The sequence below is a fragment of the Phaenicophaeus curvirostris genome, chromosome Z (genome assembly GCF_032191515.1).
Source record: "Phaenicophaeus curvirostris isolate KB17595 chromosome Z, BPBGC_Pcur_1.0, whole genome shotgun sequence".
NCBI lineage: Eukaryota > Metazoa > Chordata > Aves > Cuculiformes > Cuculidae > Phaenicophaeus > Phaenicophaeus curvirostris.
This window is the reverse complement of record NC_091431.1, coordinates 62,401,514-62,419,089: the sequence shown is the minus strand read 5'-3', so window position 1 is coordinate 62,419,089 and position 17,576 is coordinate 62,401,514. Positions and strand designations below refer to the sequence as shown.

Genomic DNA, 17,576 nt, shown 5'->3' with positions numbered 1-17,576 from the left:
AGTCAGCAGGGAATTAGCACCAAGGATGTGGGATACCAACTAGAATTGTTTGGTTTCCCTTTTAACAAAAAAAAACAAATAGCAGTTGGGTTTGTTAGCATTTTCTGTGGAAACTTCTGAAATTCCAGAAAAATATAATCCAAAATTCAGTTCTGTTTAAAAAGGTAGGAAGCATTAAAGTTCTGACTACCTTTTTTATTAATGCATGCTAAAACAGTGAGAAAATTTCTCATATGCATGCCCATTCATCCCATGGTCTTGTAGATGACACTAGCACAACCCAGCTGCAGGGTTGTTTTTATTGTTATCTACTGCTGAGAAGCTGTGGCCAGAAGTTGTGCCACTTGCTGTGTCCAGAACCTGCCTTGGCCGGGCTCTGTGTGTAGTTAGATCCATTCTTCTGCGTGAAGACAGAGGTGCATTGAGTATGTGGCTTTTCTGTAGGTCATGATATTTTTCAAACAGTTGCAATCCTCTGTAGTCACAAATCATAAATAATTTTTACTGTTCATGTAGTATGTCAACCATTCAAACCCTAATTTACTTTTAAGCCTTAAGCTCATGTGTGGTATGATAGTAAAACCAAACAGCATTGATAGGGCTATACCGAAACATTTATCTCTTCATGTTAGCTTTTGACCCTCTGGCATCTCAGTGTCTCTGCGCACAGGAAATTAGACTCTCCTTGGCTAATTAGTCTCAGTACGCAGCAGCAGGCATGGAGAGACATTTATGATAAAGCAATTTTTATAATGACATAATCATGTGATGTCATCATTTTCCTTATATATAATAAAATACCTAACGTGCGGACTGGTCCCACAGATCTTCAGCTGGCCAAGCTGACCATGCCCAAATGATGCACAACTAAAGTTGTCAGTTCAAATCTGCCCTGAAAGCTAGGCTGTGTTTCACCTCAGCTCAGTGTATATGCTGTCCTTTGGTCCTATGGATGAATTCTAGCTAATATGAAGGGAATGTTAAAAGGTGTTAGCTTTTCGTGCTTTTGAAAAGGCAGGGGACCATATACTCAAATGCTGTCCACAGTGTAATAAAAATGCATTTGGTTTTAAGTCATTCTGAATCATTACATTATTGCTTTAACCAACTTGACTCTATCTTCTTCGCAAGGTCTTTTACTCAGAAGTTGAAAATGACAAAGCAGTTAAACAGCTCTCACATGATGTTCCCCTGAGTTTGGATATGCTTAGCATGGTGAGTACTTCTTTTCATTAATAGAGCATTGGAGAGGAGCTTACAAATGGGAACTTGCAACTGTTTACTTGCTACCGGTTTGTGAACTATGCCAAGGATCCAAGCCCCCGATCTTCCCTCAGTGTTAAGCAAAAGGAAATGGCAATGTTTTTGTCTAATCCAGTTAGTGTGAAAGACTTCTGCTCCTTTTTGTCGAACTAGTTTATCATGTAAAACTAGTGGGACTTGCTTGTGTCTTCCTAGTACTGACATTGGGCATCTGCTAAAACAGAACTTTGATTTCAAATATGCATACATTTTTTGTGCAGTTCCACATGCAGAAGTGGAATTGCAAGTCTATGTGCAATCAGAGTTTCAATATCAGTATATGTGTATTGCAGTATCTCACACAGGTAAGTGTATGAGTTAAAGGAAACACTATCTTTGATGTATTTTTGTCTCTACTTGATGCTGTGGCCTCTTGAAATACAGAATTTAAAGTTTAATAATGCTGCTTTAGTAGCAGTTGTGCAAGTCCATCTCCTGGAAGATTCCCTCAACTCTGTTTTTTTTTTTTTTGAAAGCATTATTTTTCCTCCCTGCTTTCTATTCTTCTCCTTTCTTTTAGTTCTGTTTTGCTTTTTATCGCTCCTCTACTTTCTTACTTTGCTTTATTTCACTCTCCACTTCTTTTTCCTCATTCCCTTTTTCTGTTTAGTTTCCCTTTCTTTTCTGTTTGCAACTGAACACCGCCTATCCTCTTCGGCCGCATGGCTGAGCATTTAGTGCTATGATGGAAGCATTTCCTCCATGCTTCTGCATAGTTTTAATACTGTCTGTTTTTAAAAGGTATTCTTGAAATATGCTAGCACTTTCTCAGAGTGGAGAAGCTGCTTTTTAAGTTCAGTAAGAAACAGAGATCTTCCAGCCCCTGCTGAGGCAGAGAGCAAAGGAGTGTTGCTAGTTGGGTGCCGTGAGGGGAGAACTTTCATGCCATGCTCTGCAAAGGGCTGTCTTTCCATGAGACAGCAATGTTACCAGCACAGGGATCAAAACCTTACGTGAGGATGGAGAGGAGCATTGCAGGCTTTCCAATCTTTATTTGTGATTCTTCACATTTCATTTTTTTTCCCTTCTTTCTCTTCTACTTGTTGTAATTCTTCATTTCCTCACTCTTCTGCCTTCAGCCTCCCCATCTGATATGTTTCAGTGATATACAGTCACTGATATTTCCTGATCCTGCTAAGCAGTGCTCAGAAACCTCCCCATGAGAACTGTGAGTGAAAGGGATGCTCAGGTTTCCTGCAGTTTTGTATCATTTTTTGTCAGTTCTGACTCCTGCAGGTTTCTAGGGTTATGGCAAGTGAAAGAATCCCATTGCCATGATATACTCTTTCTTTACTTATGCATTATTTTCTCCCTTCTGATCTTTATCTCTCTGTATTCCTCACTTGGTTCTTTTCCTGAAAAACATTCTTCCTAGTAGTGCCAACAAATATCAAACAGCATATTGCTTTTTTATCTTAATCCTGACATCAGTAATTCTTACTCATTGGGAGAGCAGCGTCTGGATCCCAGTAATCATGCAGGTGAATAATAGACACAGCCACACTGACTACTATATGCTGCAGCACTGGCCTTTTTTGGTCTGTTTATGTGGCTTTGCTGTCACTTTTTAGTATATCGTATCATTAACAAGTCCTATTTCACTTTTTTCCAGGGTCAGCTTGAAGGAAAAGCAATTTTTGTAAGTATTGCTTCACTTGAAACTTGGTTGCAACTGTGATTTAAAATGAAATTGAGTGTTTCTGACCTGGTCTTTCCACAGATTAACACACAAAAATTGATCTCAAATGTTGATTCTACTTAGCGCTTATACAGAATCTTTTATAGTCAAAATGTACCAAATAGTCTTTAAAGCTCAAAATCCAGAAGTGAAGAACATGGACATATGTGGGAATAGTGGCTCTGTTTTTAGCAATGTATAAACTTTCCTATCAGCTGTCAAAAATATTTTTGGAGATCTTGTTTTCCTGGAGGTAATTTGTGTAAAAAATGAGCTATATCCAGGCTGTGAGGACCTACAGAGGACAGAGGCAGCTAGGCAGTCAGACACAAACTGACAATGAAGAACAATGCAGTCCAGCAGCAGGAGAGGAGACAGAGAAGAAAAAACCTAAGCCAGTCCAGCAAGAGCCAAGGAGGAGGAGTGTGGGAAGAGGCCAGCCATGGAACGCCCAGAAGGAAGGAGTGGGAGACTAACAAATAGTTTAAAACAGATTTGAAAGAAATACCAGCCCTTTTAATAGCCTTGCAGCTGGTGAATTATTCATATTAATTATTTCCAGTCGTGCAGTCGGTCCAGTCTGCTTCCTATGAGCGGTAAATAGATCAGGCTTAATGTGAAGGCAGAAGCATGCAGGAGATGCTCACGGTAGGATGACAGCAGTGTTTTCAGTATTTAACTGAAATCCCTAACATCAACAAACTCTTGCAATTTATTTTTTTCTTTAAGATCTGTTCTAGGAATGGAGAAATCCTCAAAGTTAGTGGATCTCACTCATCTTTTGTGGTATGAATTAAGAGAAGTTTAGTTGGACTGTATGAGGCTGATGTCTGGATGAGACCTCAGGATGTATTTGAACCAGGACTATCTGGTTTGGTCCCAGCTGAGCAAAGTCTGGATTGTGACATTTCAGAGTTGAGGTTCCATGCTGAGCCCTTGTTTTCTTCTTGATAAAAATAACTCTTCTGAGGGGTACTTGTAGAGGAGTATGCCTGACTGGGATTAATCAGCTCCCAGCTGTCATTAATCCTCAGGAAGTGGTGTTCTCACTGAAATGCTTTCTGTTATATTCATACCAAACTCAACAGAAATCTGCAATAGTTCTGTGGTTAAGTCTGCATAGTTTGTGTTTCCATCACCAAGCCTCCTCTCCTGGTGCAGGGTACGACTCTGCTGCTGTTTCTGTGTGTGTGCGCATGTGACTGTGCGTTAGCAAAGTGGATAATGTTTTCTAGGTATATTATGTCATCTTATAAAAGAGAACACGTAAGTGAGAGCAGCCTGGAGAAACACAGATGCAGTGCAGTTTACCAAGGCACTTGTTCTGCTGGGCATAATATTCATGAAATTGGGCATAAATATGAAAAACAAAAAAAAGCAGGAAAAATTAACAAGTTTTAAAGACTTAGGTCAGGTACAGAACCCTGGATAGCAACAGTACTCCCTATCAAATCACCCAGTGCACCAGTACAAAATGGGCAGTGGTGGGCTGAGACCAGTATTGCAGGGAAGGGACTTCCAGAGGATCAAGTGTCATTAAACCCAGCATAATTTCTGCAGCTGCACTATAATCCAGACTTTGGTGGTTTTTTTGGATTAAACCCAAAAGAAAGCAAAACAGAAAACAGGTTTTTGTTGGAAGATAATTTGTAATCCAGGTTTCTGTGAGGCAGTTTACTGCACAACCTCACAGTGTCAACACACTTGGGGTATGTGGCACGTGGAGCAACTTGTCAGGGCAGGGATGCCTATATGGTTTCTACATACACTTGACTCCTCTGCCACAGAAAAGGCATCATGTTGCTTCACCCCATTCAAGAATGTGAGATTCTGATGAAAATACCAAATGTAATTTTGCAGCTTTTTAGCAAAAGTGTTGTGTAAGACAAGAAAGTGGAGCTGGTGCTGAGTGAAGCCTCATTGGCAATGTAATGTCCAGTTTGGGGTATCAGTCTTCAAATTACAGAGACAATCTCTGTTGAGAGAAAGGCTACAGAAATGATGAGGAACTAACTCTTCCAAATACCACTTAAATTCCTTATAAATACTTTACATCACAGTGACTCTTCTGGGATGGAGGAAACTTGTATTTAAGACCTTTCCTCTAACTGCAAGCAAAAAAAAGAGAGGAAACGTACTCCCAGGGTCCTAGACAGTGGGTTTCTTCTCTGGAATCTCATTTGCAAATGTTCTGTTGTAAGGTGAGCAATCCCTGAGACTGCCATGAGTCAGGTAGCTTGAGGACATCCTGAATCTTTACCTGTTCACTAGAAAATTAGGATATAATTGATCTCAAAAATGCCCGTTCTATATCCAATGGCTGTGTTTGTGGAGAGTATGTTGCAAGAAGAATCAGACAGATAGCTATGTGTTTAAGTCAGAGAGCACCTTGCTGAGGTTTCAAGGGTACACTTGTTGAACATGAATACCTAAGTAGATATTAGGACTTCGATCTCGATTGGCCTTGTAGTCAGTAAGATTAATTCTGTTTAGTTTATTGTAGGCTTCTGTCTGAAGGTAAGAATATGAGGTAAGTACATTAGTATTCCACTGTTTACAGAGGCGAAGTTCCTGAATAGTGTGAAAGCGATAACATACATAATGAAAGATTTTTTTTTTCTCATAAGAACGAATGTAATAAAGAAGGATGGTGGCAGGAACAACTGCACACAGTTTAAGTGTAGACAAACAGTATGTATGGCATGGAGGATGGAATGGCAGGAGGAGGATTATCAGTATTGTCATGAGGAGGAGGTGCTAGTTTTTCAGCAACTGACTTTGCAGATCACATTTTGTAAAGTTCTCAGTCACTTCAGCTCTGAGATTGAAGGATAAATCTTCTGATGTGAGTATTCTTGCTACTTTTCTCTGAACAGTTACTTTTCCAGCATTGTTATCAACTCTCTCAGATGAATCCAAAGTCATTCAAGCAGATCAGGAGTGAATGATGGAAAAACTGGATAATGGTCAGGTGGCCCGTGTTAATAGGAAATCAGTGATGGAACTCCAAAACTGTGGCTAGAGAAATGACAGATGGCAGGGTGTTGCTGAACAATGTTGTAGTAATAATATAGGTTCCCCAAGGAATAGGGAGGAAGAGTTTGTCCAGAAGACTGTCATAAGGAAATTTAGCAGTTAATAAACTTTTGGGATTGTTTACTATTTTACTGCAACTGGAAGCGCAGATTTCAAGTCTGCTCCAGTGTGAAGACAAAGGAGATCTCTTCATTTTTACATGCACTGTGAATAATGTTTTTAATATCAGAGAATGAAAAACAGAAGAAAAACCTTTGTAAAAGAGTTTTTCATAAGTGCGTTTTTCACATGAAGAGTCTGCGGTGTAGAACCTGATATTTCTGTTTAAATGCTGTCAAAGTCTGTGAATCTGGGATTTTTATCTCTCTACAGACAGACTGCAGGTAAAGTATACTGAATTTCTATACACACACACACATATTCCATTACAGGTCAGATCTAACTATCTGAACCTGATACACGCTATGTGTGCCAGCCTGTGTTAAAATGCAGGTTTTTTTCTGAGTAATTTGCTAATTCCTGAGTGGTTTATGCAGGCTCCTCTGAACTGTATTCAGCTGCAGAAACTTTTCATGTGGAAGTTAGCATCACCTCCCTTACAGTAGTTGCCTATTGATTAGTCTTTCTTGTTTATGGCAGAAGGACAAATAAGGGAAATGCTTGCTTCAGGTCAAGGCTGATAGCTAGGCTAGGAAAATTATGAGAGGTGATGGGACTGGTCTCTGCTCCACGAGAAATTAAAGATCATCAGTTTACAATGCAGCAACTTGCTTTATTCTCAGGAGTTTCTGCAGTCTCTGGATTTAAAGGAAAAACAAAACAAAAAAAAAAGAAAAAAAAAAAGATGCGAGTAATTGGCTCAAGAGAAGGAATATTTTGTGACTTTGACTTCACCAGCAAAAAAGCCAGACAGTGAATGCAAACACTTTGCAACCTTGTGAGTTATGCTGAGAAATGGGTCCAGGCCATCCTTGTGGATTCCCCCGGGGTGAAGCTGCAGCTTGAGAGGAAACATGTGGTGCTATTTGTGTTTGTTGTTTCTGAGCTGGGCTGGGGACAATCCTCCTAGGAGATTACATGGAAAATGCCTTGTAGGATGTCCAAATCCCAGCTCACAGCGCCATCCCCGGTTACATGGAAGAGCGTTCGCAATGTTCTTGTCTTATCTTTTCTTGATCCTGATAGGAAATTGTAATTGGTGATCTAAAGCCGGGCACTCTACACCGTGTTAGCGTTGGAGCGTATGGATGGGCAGGGAAAGGACGACCCAGCATGCCCAGAAATGTGACAACCTTATCCCAAGGTAACACTATGTAGATGATTTTCTGTTACAGAACTGGCACAGATCTGTAATATGGCAGGTCACTTACACCTAAACCTCTCTCATGTGAAGTATTGTGATATTTTATTATTAATTTTTTCAACAAGGATGGGACTTTAGAGGGGCAACAGATAAATGTAGAACCTTTAAATTTGGTTCCCAAGTCTGGATGTTGGATTTAAGCGTATGTTAGCCCGTCTGCTTATCTGATGCTGTTCATTTGTGTTTCTTCTGGCTTAGATAAGTGCATGCCCCCTGCAGCACCCTATCAGCCTCAGATTGTGGTAGTTTCTGATTCAGAAATTGCGTTATCCTGGAAGCCAGGAGTGAGTGAAGGAAGTTCACCTATCCAATACTACATGGTGGAGTTTATCAGGCAAGTTTGTCAGTGGAGCCTGAATTTCAGTGTTTGTATACTACTGTCTTTTTTTTTTAACCTAAACTGTGCTGTTAAACTTCATATAGATTCTTCTCATTATTTATTTACTTATTGTGTATAGTACACTTATATTTTCTCTCGATGTGTGTGGAATTACTATGAAAATTTAAAGATAAAACCAGAAATAATCTACTTTGTTATAAAATCACCAGTGGGTTGTACCTTCTAATTAAAGAAAATAAGGCCTTATTTGAGCTGTTCCTTCTAACAATGGTCTGGGTGAATGAAGTTTTAAGTTTTTCCTGTCATCAAACCCTGTCATGCCATGCTGAAAAAAGAGTCTCTGGCAGAGCAGTTTCTCCAAGCAGAAATACCCTGGGCTGCCATAGGAAATAATTGGGGACTGTAAACTCAGTATGTTGGGTAGTTTGACCTGACAAAAGTCTTTTGAGTCTTGAGCTTGCAAGACTCTGACTTGTTTTATTGTCCTAATGCTAATCAAGTTTACATGAAAATTCGGCCTTTCTATTTAGAGTTTTTTGGGGAAAGTGAGATGTTGGAGGTTTTATTTTTCTTCTTTTATGTTATGTTGAATTCTCTATAATTTGCAGTAGTAGAACTGAACTGTGAAAAGTTGTCAATCACGTTGCTTTTTCGAGATGCTTATGAAAGGTCAGGAGGAGGTGGTTGTATCTGTATGCACAAACAAGTATTCATACCGGACTGCTCATATCCTTCTGTAAGCTAATGTCTGCATATAAAGCTGTTTATTTTCATGTGTTTGCCCCTATGTTTACCTTTACAGTGAATGCAAAATTCAGCCTTTGGAAGTTTAATCCTTTGGGTGAACACTTGATGACAGGTTTTAGTTAAGATTCCTGTGTAAGAAGAGAGAATTGCTTCTTTAACTGCTCTGATCTGTAAAGGTCAAAACATTGTTCTTTAGAAAAAACCATTCATTTTTAAAAAAATAATTGTATTTAAAACAGACAGGAAGAACTATTGCTTTTCAGTGCTCTGAGTATGGTTACAATCTAGCAGATATTGATATAATGAAAATAATTCCCAGGCTGCAAGCCTGCTTGTGAACTTAGGTTGCACTTTGTGTTTGAATTAGAATGCCCCATATTTAATGGGAAGCCATCCAATGCTGACAGAAGTGGGAGGCAGGGCATGAGGACTGAAGATGCATTATGACCATTGTGTAAACTCTGCTGTGGCATTACCGTGAAATTTCTCCAATACCTGTTTTTCAAATGCAGTCGTTATCTTAACTCCTCATCTTGTCTCTCTCATTTGTTTGGTGGATGTGAAAGGGATTTTCTTAGGTTCTGACTGACTGCACTTCTGTTGCCTCTGTGCTTTTGATAGAAAATGGAGCTTGCTGGTTTATGTACACCTCTTCACATAACCAGAGGCCTGATAATGGATGAAGTGTGCACTGCCATCTCCATCTGACACATTGAAAACACACCTTTGAATGTTTTTGTTAATAGAGAGTGGAAAGCTGCCTTCAGTGTTTGATTCAAATGATACGAGTAATTTAAATTTAACTGTTTCATTGGTTTTAGACTTTAGGAAAGAATTTGCTAACAGCACAATATTTTGATTACACTGTTTAGTTTGAGGTTTAAAGCTAAGCTTGAACAGTTTTTGCGAGTTTTGGGATTGTGCTCTTTAGAATGGGAAGCTTGATTATATATTTGGAAAAAGTTCAATGATCCATAAGCCCTAATGGAAGTTAGAGGTAAAAATTTAACTTTTAATTTTCATTGCCTTTCTGCATATAGTTTTAATTACTGTAAAATTTATTAACATGGGTTAAAGCTATTAGATTAAACCAATGTAAACCGAAAACCAAAACAGGGCAAGTAAATTTGTAATTGAGTCCTCTTATGTCAAAGAAATACAACATTTTCCTGAGCTTTTGCAAAATTAATTACTTTCTTATGCAAATCTGTAATTTCTCTTGGGTGCAGCACAAACCTTTAAAACTTGCTCAACTGTGATACTGAGGATTAAAACCTCATGAAAATTCAATACAGTGATTGTTCACATGTACCAGAATCTAATCTGAACCAGAACTAACTTGCAATCTATTTTTGCTTGCAGTCTGAATTTGGGCATTTACAGGGATTTCCCTTGGAACCTTTTGGTTTACTGCAGGAGGGCTGCAGGCAGTATCAGATGTAGAATGGGTGGGGCTAACTCAGTCTCTGCTCTGGTGTTGACTATAAGAGAATATTAAGGAGACCATAATCCCAACTTGGCTAAGTGCTGAAAATTAGGAGAATGAATGTAGATCTCACTGCTCACTGAGCAGTTCACAGGGTGTGTGTAAGAGAATGTGTAAAACCCAAAATAGCTAATAGAAGCCATGCAAGATTGCAGGCTCAGTGTCAGTAGTCTGTTGCTTTATGGTGAGAAATATTTTATAACAAACAACATCCTTCTGAAAACGCCTAAAGTGAGACCTTGGACTTCAACATACTAGTTTGGGTGTTTTTCCTAAAGATAATATAAAAAAAAATTCTCAAATTGTCCTGGATATCTAGAATACTCCAAAAAACTCATTTAATCACTTATGTCTACCCAATCTTCTAAGCTTGGACACTAATTTTGCCAAATTTTGATAGTCAGCTAGCTTCTACAGAACAACTGTGTTACAGCAGCGTATCCCTTAAAAGGAATAATTAATTTTACTTTCATCTCCTTGGTACGCTGATGGACTCAACAGCTTTCAGTATTAAGATTGTCATACAGGAGAGATTTTTTAATATCTCTAGTGGCATGAAACTTGCTGCAGTGAACTAAGTAGGTTCTGCCAACAAAAATGGGACAATATATCAGTTTAGAGATGTAGGGATGCAGTAGGTTCCATATAATGTTGTGGGAAGTTTCCTTGATTAGTTTGAATACTTCCCTTAAAAGAAAAGATGTATACCTCAATCCATTCCACACTGAAGTAGCTGTACATGGTTTTTCACTGAACTGGGAAGTCATATTTGCTTTTGTTTACAAAGAAACTGAAACAACAGATCTGACCATGGAGATGTCCCCAGCAAAAATACTTTTAACATTGCTTTTCTGGTTAATGCATGAATCTGATACATTTACCTCAACATGTAATTCACTATTTGTAAGGGCTGAGTCATTGGAAAGATAATTAATGAAGAAAAGGAAGTGGAAGGTGTAGAAATCAGGGAGGAAATTCTTAACTATGTTAGACAGCATCACAGTAATATTTAACAAAAGAATAAGGTTGGAAAATTGTCTACTTTTCCTTTCCTCAGAGTTGAACTGGCATTTTTATTGATACATTTTGTTGAAAGTGTCCCAATAGAGCTAAACAATAATTACTAAAGCCAATACCCTTTACTCTGTCATTTTCTGCATTGAGTGTTTTCCATAGAGAATAAGAAGGTATTGCATTTGTCACCATATTTTTTCTTTGTGGGAGTATTTCAAAAAAAGCAGGGCACAGATAAACAATTAAAAACTATACCAATTAGATTGCTTGGACTCGATGATCCGGTGGGTCTCTTGCAAACTGGTTATTCTATGATTCTGTGGTTCTTGTTGTGCTTCACTCTTGATAAATTATTTCCAGGTGGTTTTAAGAATAAATTTGAGTGAGTATAGAAGTGCATTTCTCTGCATCAGGAAGATTTGCTTTCTTAAATTGAGTCAGTTCCCCAATCACAGAATAAAGAAGTGATGCAAATATTTTGGGTACAGCTGGGACAGAATTCTGCCCTCAGTTTATATCTGCCTAGTCTTATTGCTTTTACCCATATGTTTATTGTCTTCAAAATGCACTAAGTCACTGGCCAGATTCTTAGTGCATGGCCTTTCTGTGATGGAGATGCACAGCTGTAACTTGAAGAGCAGAAAATGCCTATCTAAGTTGTCTGATTTCTCCATGCACAGGTAGATCATCTGGAGTAGCCCTGTGAGGTCCTGGCTGGAGACAGAGAGATCTGTGCTGGCCTAGGGAATGCTGCTCTGCAGAAAGACAGGAAAAATGGCATCAAAATGAGCCCTTCTGGTGTAAAAGTTGACACAAACTGAGTTTTGATGCAAAAAGGACCATGGAGACAGTTTTCAACAAAATGTTCCCAGCTTAGAAAACACAGGAGCTGGCTGGCTGTGGGTGCTGACACCAGCTGAGTTTATTTTGTTACTCTTCCCATCTGTCTGCCATGTTTTCACCCTGTACTGATTTGTTAATACAGTGGATGTTCTGGAGAAATAGCAAAGGCTGAATGATAAAACTCCCTCTTTCCCTCTCTTTCAGCTATGGATGCTTACATGTTTGCAGGCAATGTTTCCTTTACTATTCACTTCAGGAGAAGGAAGTCTTGTGTTAGACAGTGAGTGAACTTGAAGGCTAGCCTATAGTTTGTCTTTCCTCCTGAATCGCCCAGCGAGGTGGTTGAGTCACCTTCCCTGGAGGTGTTTAAGGGACAGGTGGATAAGGTGCTGAGGGGCATGGTTTGGTATTTGATAGGAGTGGTTACCCTCGATGATCCAATGGGTCTTTTCCAACCTGGTGATTCTATGATTCTTCATAGGGTGCACAGCTTCCTTCCGGTGGCTTCCTCAGAGGTGTAAGTTTCCATTCAGGCACAGACATCAGCAGGGTCTGTTGCAAAGATACTGTGAGGTGGCTCTTCAGCTAGCAGTAATTCTTTTGGCTGGAATTAAAGGCAAAAAAAAAAAAAGAGGTTTACAGGGAAATAGAAAATGCTACTAAGCAGGCATGTGGAAAGAAGTAATGTTAATAGCTTTTGTTTGGAAAACACTGCATTTTCTTTTTGGCCTGCCCTCAGAGAAGGGAAACAATGAAAGAATAGCCAAAATAAATGCCCTCTGTCTACCAGGAGATGGTGGGGGAGGGTGACTTAAGATAGTCTCCTTAGTTGTCACTGCCTCTTGTGCATTTGTCTGATTTTATTTTAATTTCTTGCAAGACAATGAAATATTCACACCCTGTGTGCTGTAGTGCACAGGACCCAAGCAGCTGGGAGCTGCTGCTTTGTCACTACATTGGCCCTTCTGGCACAAAGCAACAAAACCTCAGTGATGAATAAATCTTGTATTGACTGGTAAAAGAAAACATACATTAACTTTGGCATTTCCTTCCAGCTGCAAATAAACAAATATAAAATGACTGCCTTGTGCTACAATTTTCACTGGGAGACTGTTGAAGACATTTGCAGCTAGTCCTATATAAACATTAGTGGATTCAGGGAGCACTTGGAGGTTATTTCCTGTAATAAATATCACAAGGACATGTTAGAAAAGGACACTGGAATAATTTTCTCTGAAAGTCATTTCTCTCTCTGTTTTACATTCATAGGCTTTAATTTGAATGTTTTGGGTGGCCTAGATGTAAAGTTTACATTTTTATTTTGTTTGTATTTGTTTATCTTCTCGTTGTCTTCTCGCTTTGATAAGAAGAGACCACTTTGAGGTAGAGAAAAAGTTGTGTAAAAACATCAGAATACTCTCTTAAGTATTTGAAGTAGCCCTCCCCTTTCTGATGTCCCTCTCCATATGAACTTAAATGTTGAGACAAAACTGCCATGTGAATGACTGCAGTGACTTTGAATGGATTATTATGGCAATGAGAGCAAGTATGTATTGGCACTTGGCTTTCAGTATGAATCAGAAGTTAACCAGGCATTTTACAAAAGCAGGTGTGCAAATTTTGTTGCAAAATCCATACACGTAGTCCAGGTTCTGCTTTGTTGTTTTATTTTCCTAAAGATGAGACTGGATTCAGATTTTCTAATGTGGGTGGATTAACCTGATTGCCTGGGGGATCAAATGTTTGATTCTCATCCTGCTAATGCTTGTGTATGTTTGAAGGGACTTAGTGATATTAGAGCACAAACTCTTAGAAACAAATCAGGATGTTACTCTCTCTTGTGAAGTAATGCTTTATACAGCCAAAAAGAAGATTGAGAATGGCTGGTAATATAGCTTCTGTTGAAAACTGTGAACCCTATAAATCCATGAATACAGAAGAACAGGACTTCATTTGTCAAACTGTTCTCTAAACAACCTCCTTGGCTTTATAAGGAAGAACTGAATAATGGTTTTTTATCACTGTATAGTTTTGATATCTCAGGCTTCACATCTTAGTAATGACTGCACAGTCTGGTCCCTTAAGAGCAAAGGATTTCTGTGATGATTTAGCAGGCTTATATCTCATTTTTTTCTGTGTGTGTGCATGTCCCAGGAGAGTTTAAAGGCAATTAATTTATACAGACAGTTTAATTATATATGATCTTGGCTTTTTTTGATCCTGAAGGCCAGACCTTGACAGCAATTGGACAGTAATAAGAGAGAAGATCCAGATGGAATCCATGGTTCTCAAGGGACTTCTCCCAAATACCAAGTATCAGTTTGCTGTTAGAGCAGCAAACTCCTATGGATCCAGCCCTGCCAGTGCACCAAGTGACATCATCCGAACATTCAGTGAGTAGAACCACCTTTTTGTAATTAAAGCTATACAAAAATAATGTATCTCTGTAAATAAGGTGTACCTGGGGTAGCCTGTGGAAGGCTTCTGGTGGAAAGAGTTGCTCTCCAAGCATAGGCACCCCAGTCTGATACCTGTAGATCTGTCTGTGTAGCTTGCAGCATTTTGTGAAAACAAAACCAAAGGCATAGATTTGAAAAGTTCATTGCAGAAGTGCTCTAATGCCATTTCTCCAGTTATTTTTGGACCACTGCTTGCTGACTTCTGTGCTGGCTTCAGCAGAAGTGATAAGTGAGTATTGTGGGGAGAAATGAGAGAGACAAGTCTATTACGTATTCTTTTCTGTTCTTTGAAACTTAATTGTATGTATTATATCTATAATTTAAACAACTTGGGATGATCAAAGCAAATCCATACTGTTTTCTGAGGAGTAAAGCTCTTAAAACTTAAGTGAATTCATGAAAATGATATAAACAAGTAGGCATCCCTTTTTGATCATTAGCTGCATAGTAGAAAATATTAGATGAAAATGCATTCAAACAAACTTGAATAACTACAGCTTGTTAACAATTACATTCCCTTTTGTGCAGCAGTATAGGCCATGCGCGTTGCAATAATGGGTAGGTCTGGCACACATCTGCTGGTGGCCTTCCTTGGGATACAATCCTCCAGCAGTGGTAGTGTCTCTGTGGGCTGATTTTGAGGTGCTGTTTCTCCTCATCACCATGAAAGCCATAGCTATATATAAGAATCCCAATCAAGCTGACAGAGGGCACACTGGGAATTGTACAAGTCAAATCTCTTACACAGCAGAAAGCCCAATGTGACAAAGATAGTTGATGAAGGAAGCAGAGTAAAGGTTGTCAGGGCATAGGGACTAACTAAGCTATATCCTAAACTAAACTTCTTATTGTGTTTAAGATCTTTCAGGACTTCTGAATTCCAGTTTTGAAATCATTTATAGGGGAGAGAATGCCATGCAAGAAAGTCTCTATGTGTTAATTTTAGCAGATTAATGAACTGTAAAAGAGCAACATAGGTCACTATTTTTTCTTTTCTCATCTGCATGCTCAATTGCTAATCATCTTTAATTAACTGGTAGAAAATGAGCAGCTGTTATTCAGGTATGATTGTGAGCTCTGCAAGGAGAACTTGCATGCTGCAGAAATGTGGATGCATTCTTACTGATCCACTAACGTAACCCACTGAGCATTTGTTTCTCAATTGCCTCCTGACTTTGAAATCCCTTCTTTTTTGTTGACTCTTACATGGAAGTTTCCATTCTTTTTTCCCCTCTGCCATAAATTCAATCCCTTGTACAGTTTGCATGAAGTTTGTTATTGCTGTTGAACTCATAAGTTTGACTTCTGAAGCAGATGTTTGTAAAAAACACCAAGGTGCAGCATGCTCTGAGGTTTCCAGGTCCCCAGGGGTCATCTCCTGCTGCCTCAGGCATGCTTGTGTGCTTCTTTGTATCCTGTTTATCTTTGGATGTGAGTGGCTCCATTCTTTGCTCAGAAAAGATAAAGTCTTTAACTCTGTTAATAAGGGTGGAGTAGTCTTCATGCTGTACTCATTACTGCAGTACTTTAGGAAAGGCACTTTGCCTTTGGAAACTGCCTATTCTGCAGAGACCTGTCAAGATGTCTCTAAAACACGGGGTTTTGTTGGTAGAGTTTGGAATCAAATTCACACCCAGTGTATGTAAACACTGATTTCTGGAGTGGTTCCTAGGGTGCGTGAGCTTGACTCTATGTGCCTGGATCAGATGTGAGAAGTGAATGTATTATGCGTGTTGCACTGCTCTGAATAGGCAAAAACCCCTTTGTGCTAGTGTATGATATGCACATTGGCACTATTGGGACTGAGAGGTTAGTCTCCCTGCACTGAGGGTCTGAGAGCGCTTAGGCGCGATCTTCATGAGCAGGCAGAGCTCCCAGAGCCTGAGGCCACTTTGTGTTCATGATGTGGTCCAGCCCCATACCAGGTTGCTTCTATGTAGGGCTACTTTAACAAATTCAGGGTCCTTTGGCAAATGCAAATGTTGTTTCTTTGCTAGTCTACTCTTAGTTTCCAAGGCAGATTTTGCAAATAGGCTTAAAACCTACATATAGCCAGTGTCTGTGAAAGCCTGTGTTATTTGGTGGATACCTGTCTTTATAACAACAAGCCAAGCAAAAAGTGGTATTCAAAGGCAGCAACAATGTGTGCTTTTAGAAATAGGTTCTGTGGCTTTCTGGAAGCAGGAATGTAACTGAGTTAGCAGCTCTCATCTGGCTATGGTGGTGATGTTTGTGTAAGAAACTAGTTTGATGTTAACCAGATACACAAGTACATTGTGCATTAGTGGACTAGCTAAACTCCTATAGTGAAAAAATATCTTCATTAAAGCAATGCATAGCCTGACCTTTTATTTTTCCTCAAAACACCCCAAGGAGTTATTTAAAACATTGACAAGTTTAACATAACATAGAAATGCATGTTAGGCTTAAGGGCAACCAAGTAAAATTTACTGCTAGTTCACATTATGTACCTGCTGGTAACTTCCCCCTCCTCAGTATCCAGGAACCAATGGTTACCTTCTTTGGCCCAGTTAAGAATTTTCTTCAGTTATTCAGGTATAGACATTCCCTTAGGTCCTGTGGTTTTCAGCTGTCACTGCAGGAGGACATGTACCTCCCATGCATCTCACAGACACCAGACAACCTCTGAGAGGTCTCAGGTACTATATTGCATCTCAGGTGGCACCAGATGCCTGAATCTCTCCAAGTGCCAGCAGGTGCCTCCTAGTCATGTATGGTTGCTGGAAGGGTGTCAGACATTGGCTTGTCTGAAAATGATGCACCTTTGCTCTTTGGGGTGGTATCATAAGAATAATTACTTCAGTTACTAAAATGGTTCCTCCTCTCATGTAAACAATGGAACACATCACAGATATTTGTTGCTGTTTTCTGAGTGCCTATATGTTCCTCAGATACACCTGAAATATCTTAGGAAGCTAGCAGAAGTCCGTAGAATGCCTGGCTCCTTTGCATTACACTTAGTCCACATAGTGCTGACGCTAAGATCCTTAGTATGTTTGAATTTTAGAAGTTGGAGCTTTATTCTTATAAATCTTGGATTTTTGTGCTTCTTTTGAAATAATTAGTACTTTTCTGATGCTTATTTTAACTGAGGAACAAATTCTCAGCATTACCTCAAATGCAACGGACCTTCAGGGTCCATGTTGCATTACAGAGTCTCTTGCAAGCCTTCTACATAGTCTGACGCAGAGGTGAGTCCTGCAGACACTGACTCCATACTGCTTGGGCTGTTTTCTGCTAGGGTTTATCTCATTGTCACATGTAAATCTCATTTCAGTTTTAAAAGG

The 17,576-nt window shown here is 39.3% G+C and overlaps 1 protein-coding gene across 2 annotated transcripts in view; it reads left to right on the top strand.

Annotated features, from left to right (window-relative positions):
- EGFLAM (EGF like, fibronectin type III and laminin G domains) overlaps positions 1–17,576 on the top strand; it is a 73,023-nt gene that overhangs the window by 17,483 nt on the left and 37,964 nt on the right. Inside the window, exons 3-7 of one of the 2 annotated variants that reach the window (XM_069880093.1) lie at positions 1,132–1,215; positions 2,915–2,941; positions 7,202–7,319; positions 7,578–7,713; positions 14,036–14,202. In XM_069880093.1, the coding sequence (XP_069736194.1) occupies positions 1,132–1,215; positions 2,915–2,941; positions 7,202–7,319; positions 7,578–7,713; positions 14,036–14,202 (532 nt within the window). Of the gene's footprint in view, positions 1–1,131; positions 1,216–2,914; positions 2,942–7,182; positions 7,320–7,577; positions 7,714–14,035; positions 14,203–17,576 lie in introns of those variants that run through there. The other variant, XM_069880092.1, reaches the window with a different exon arrangement.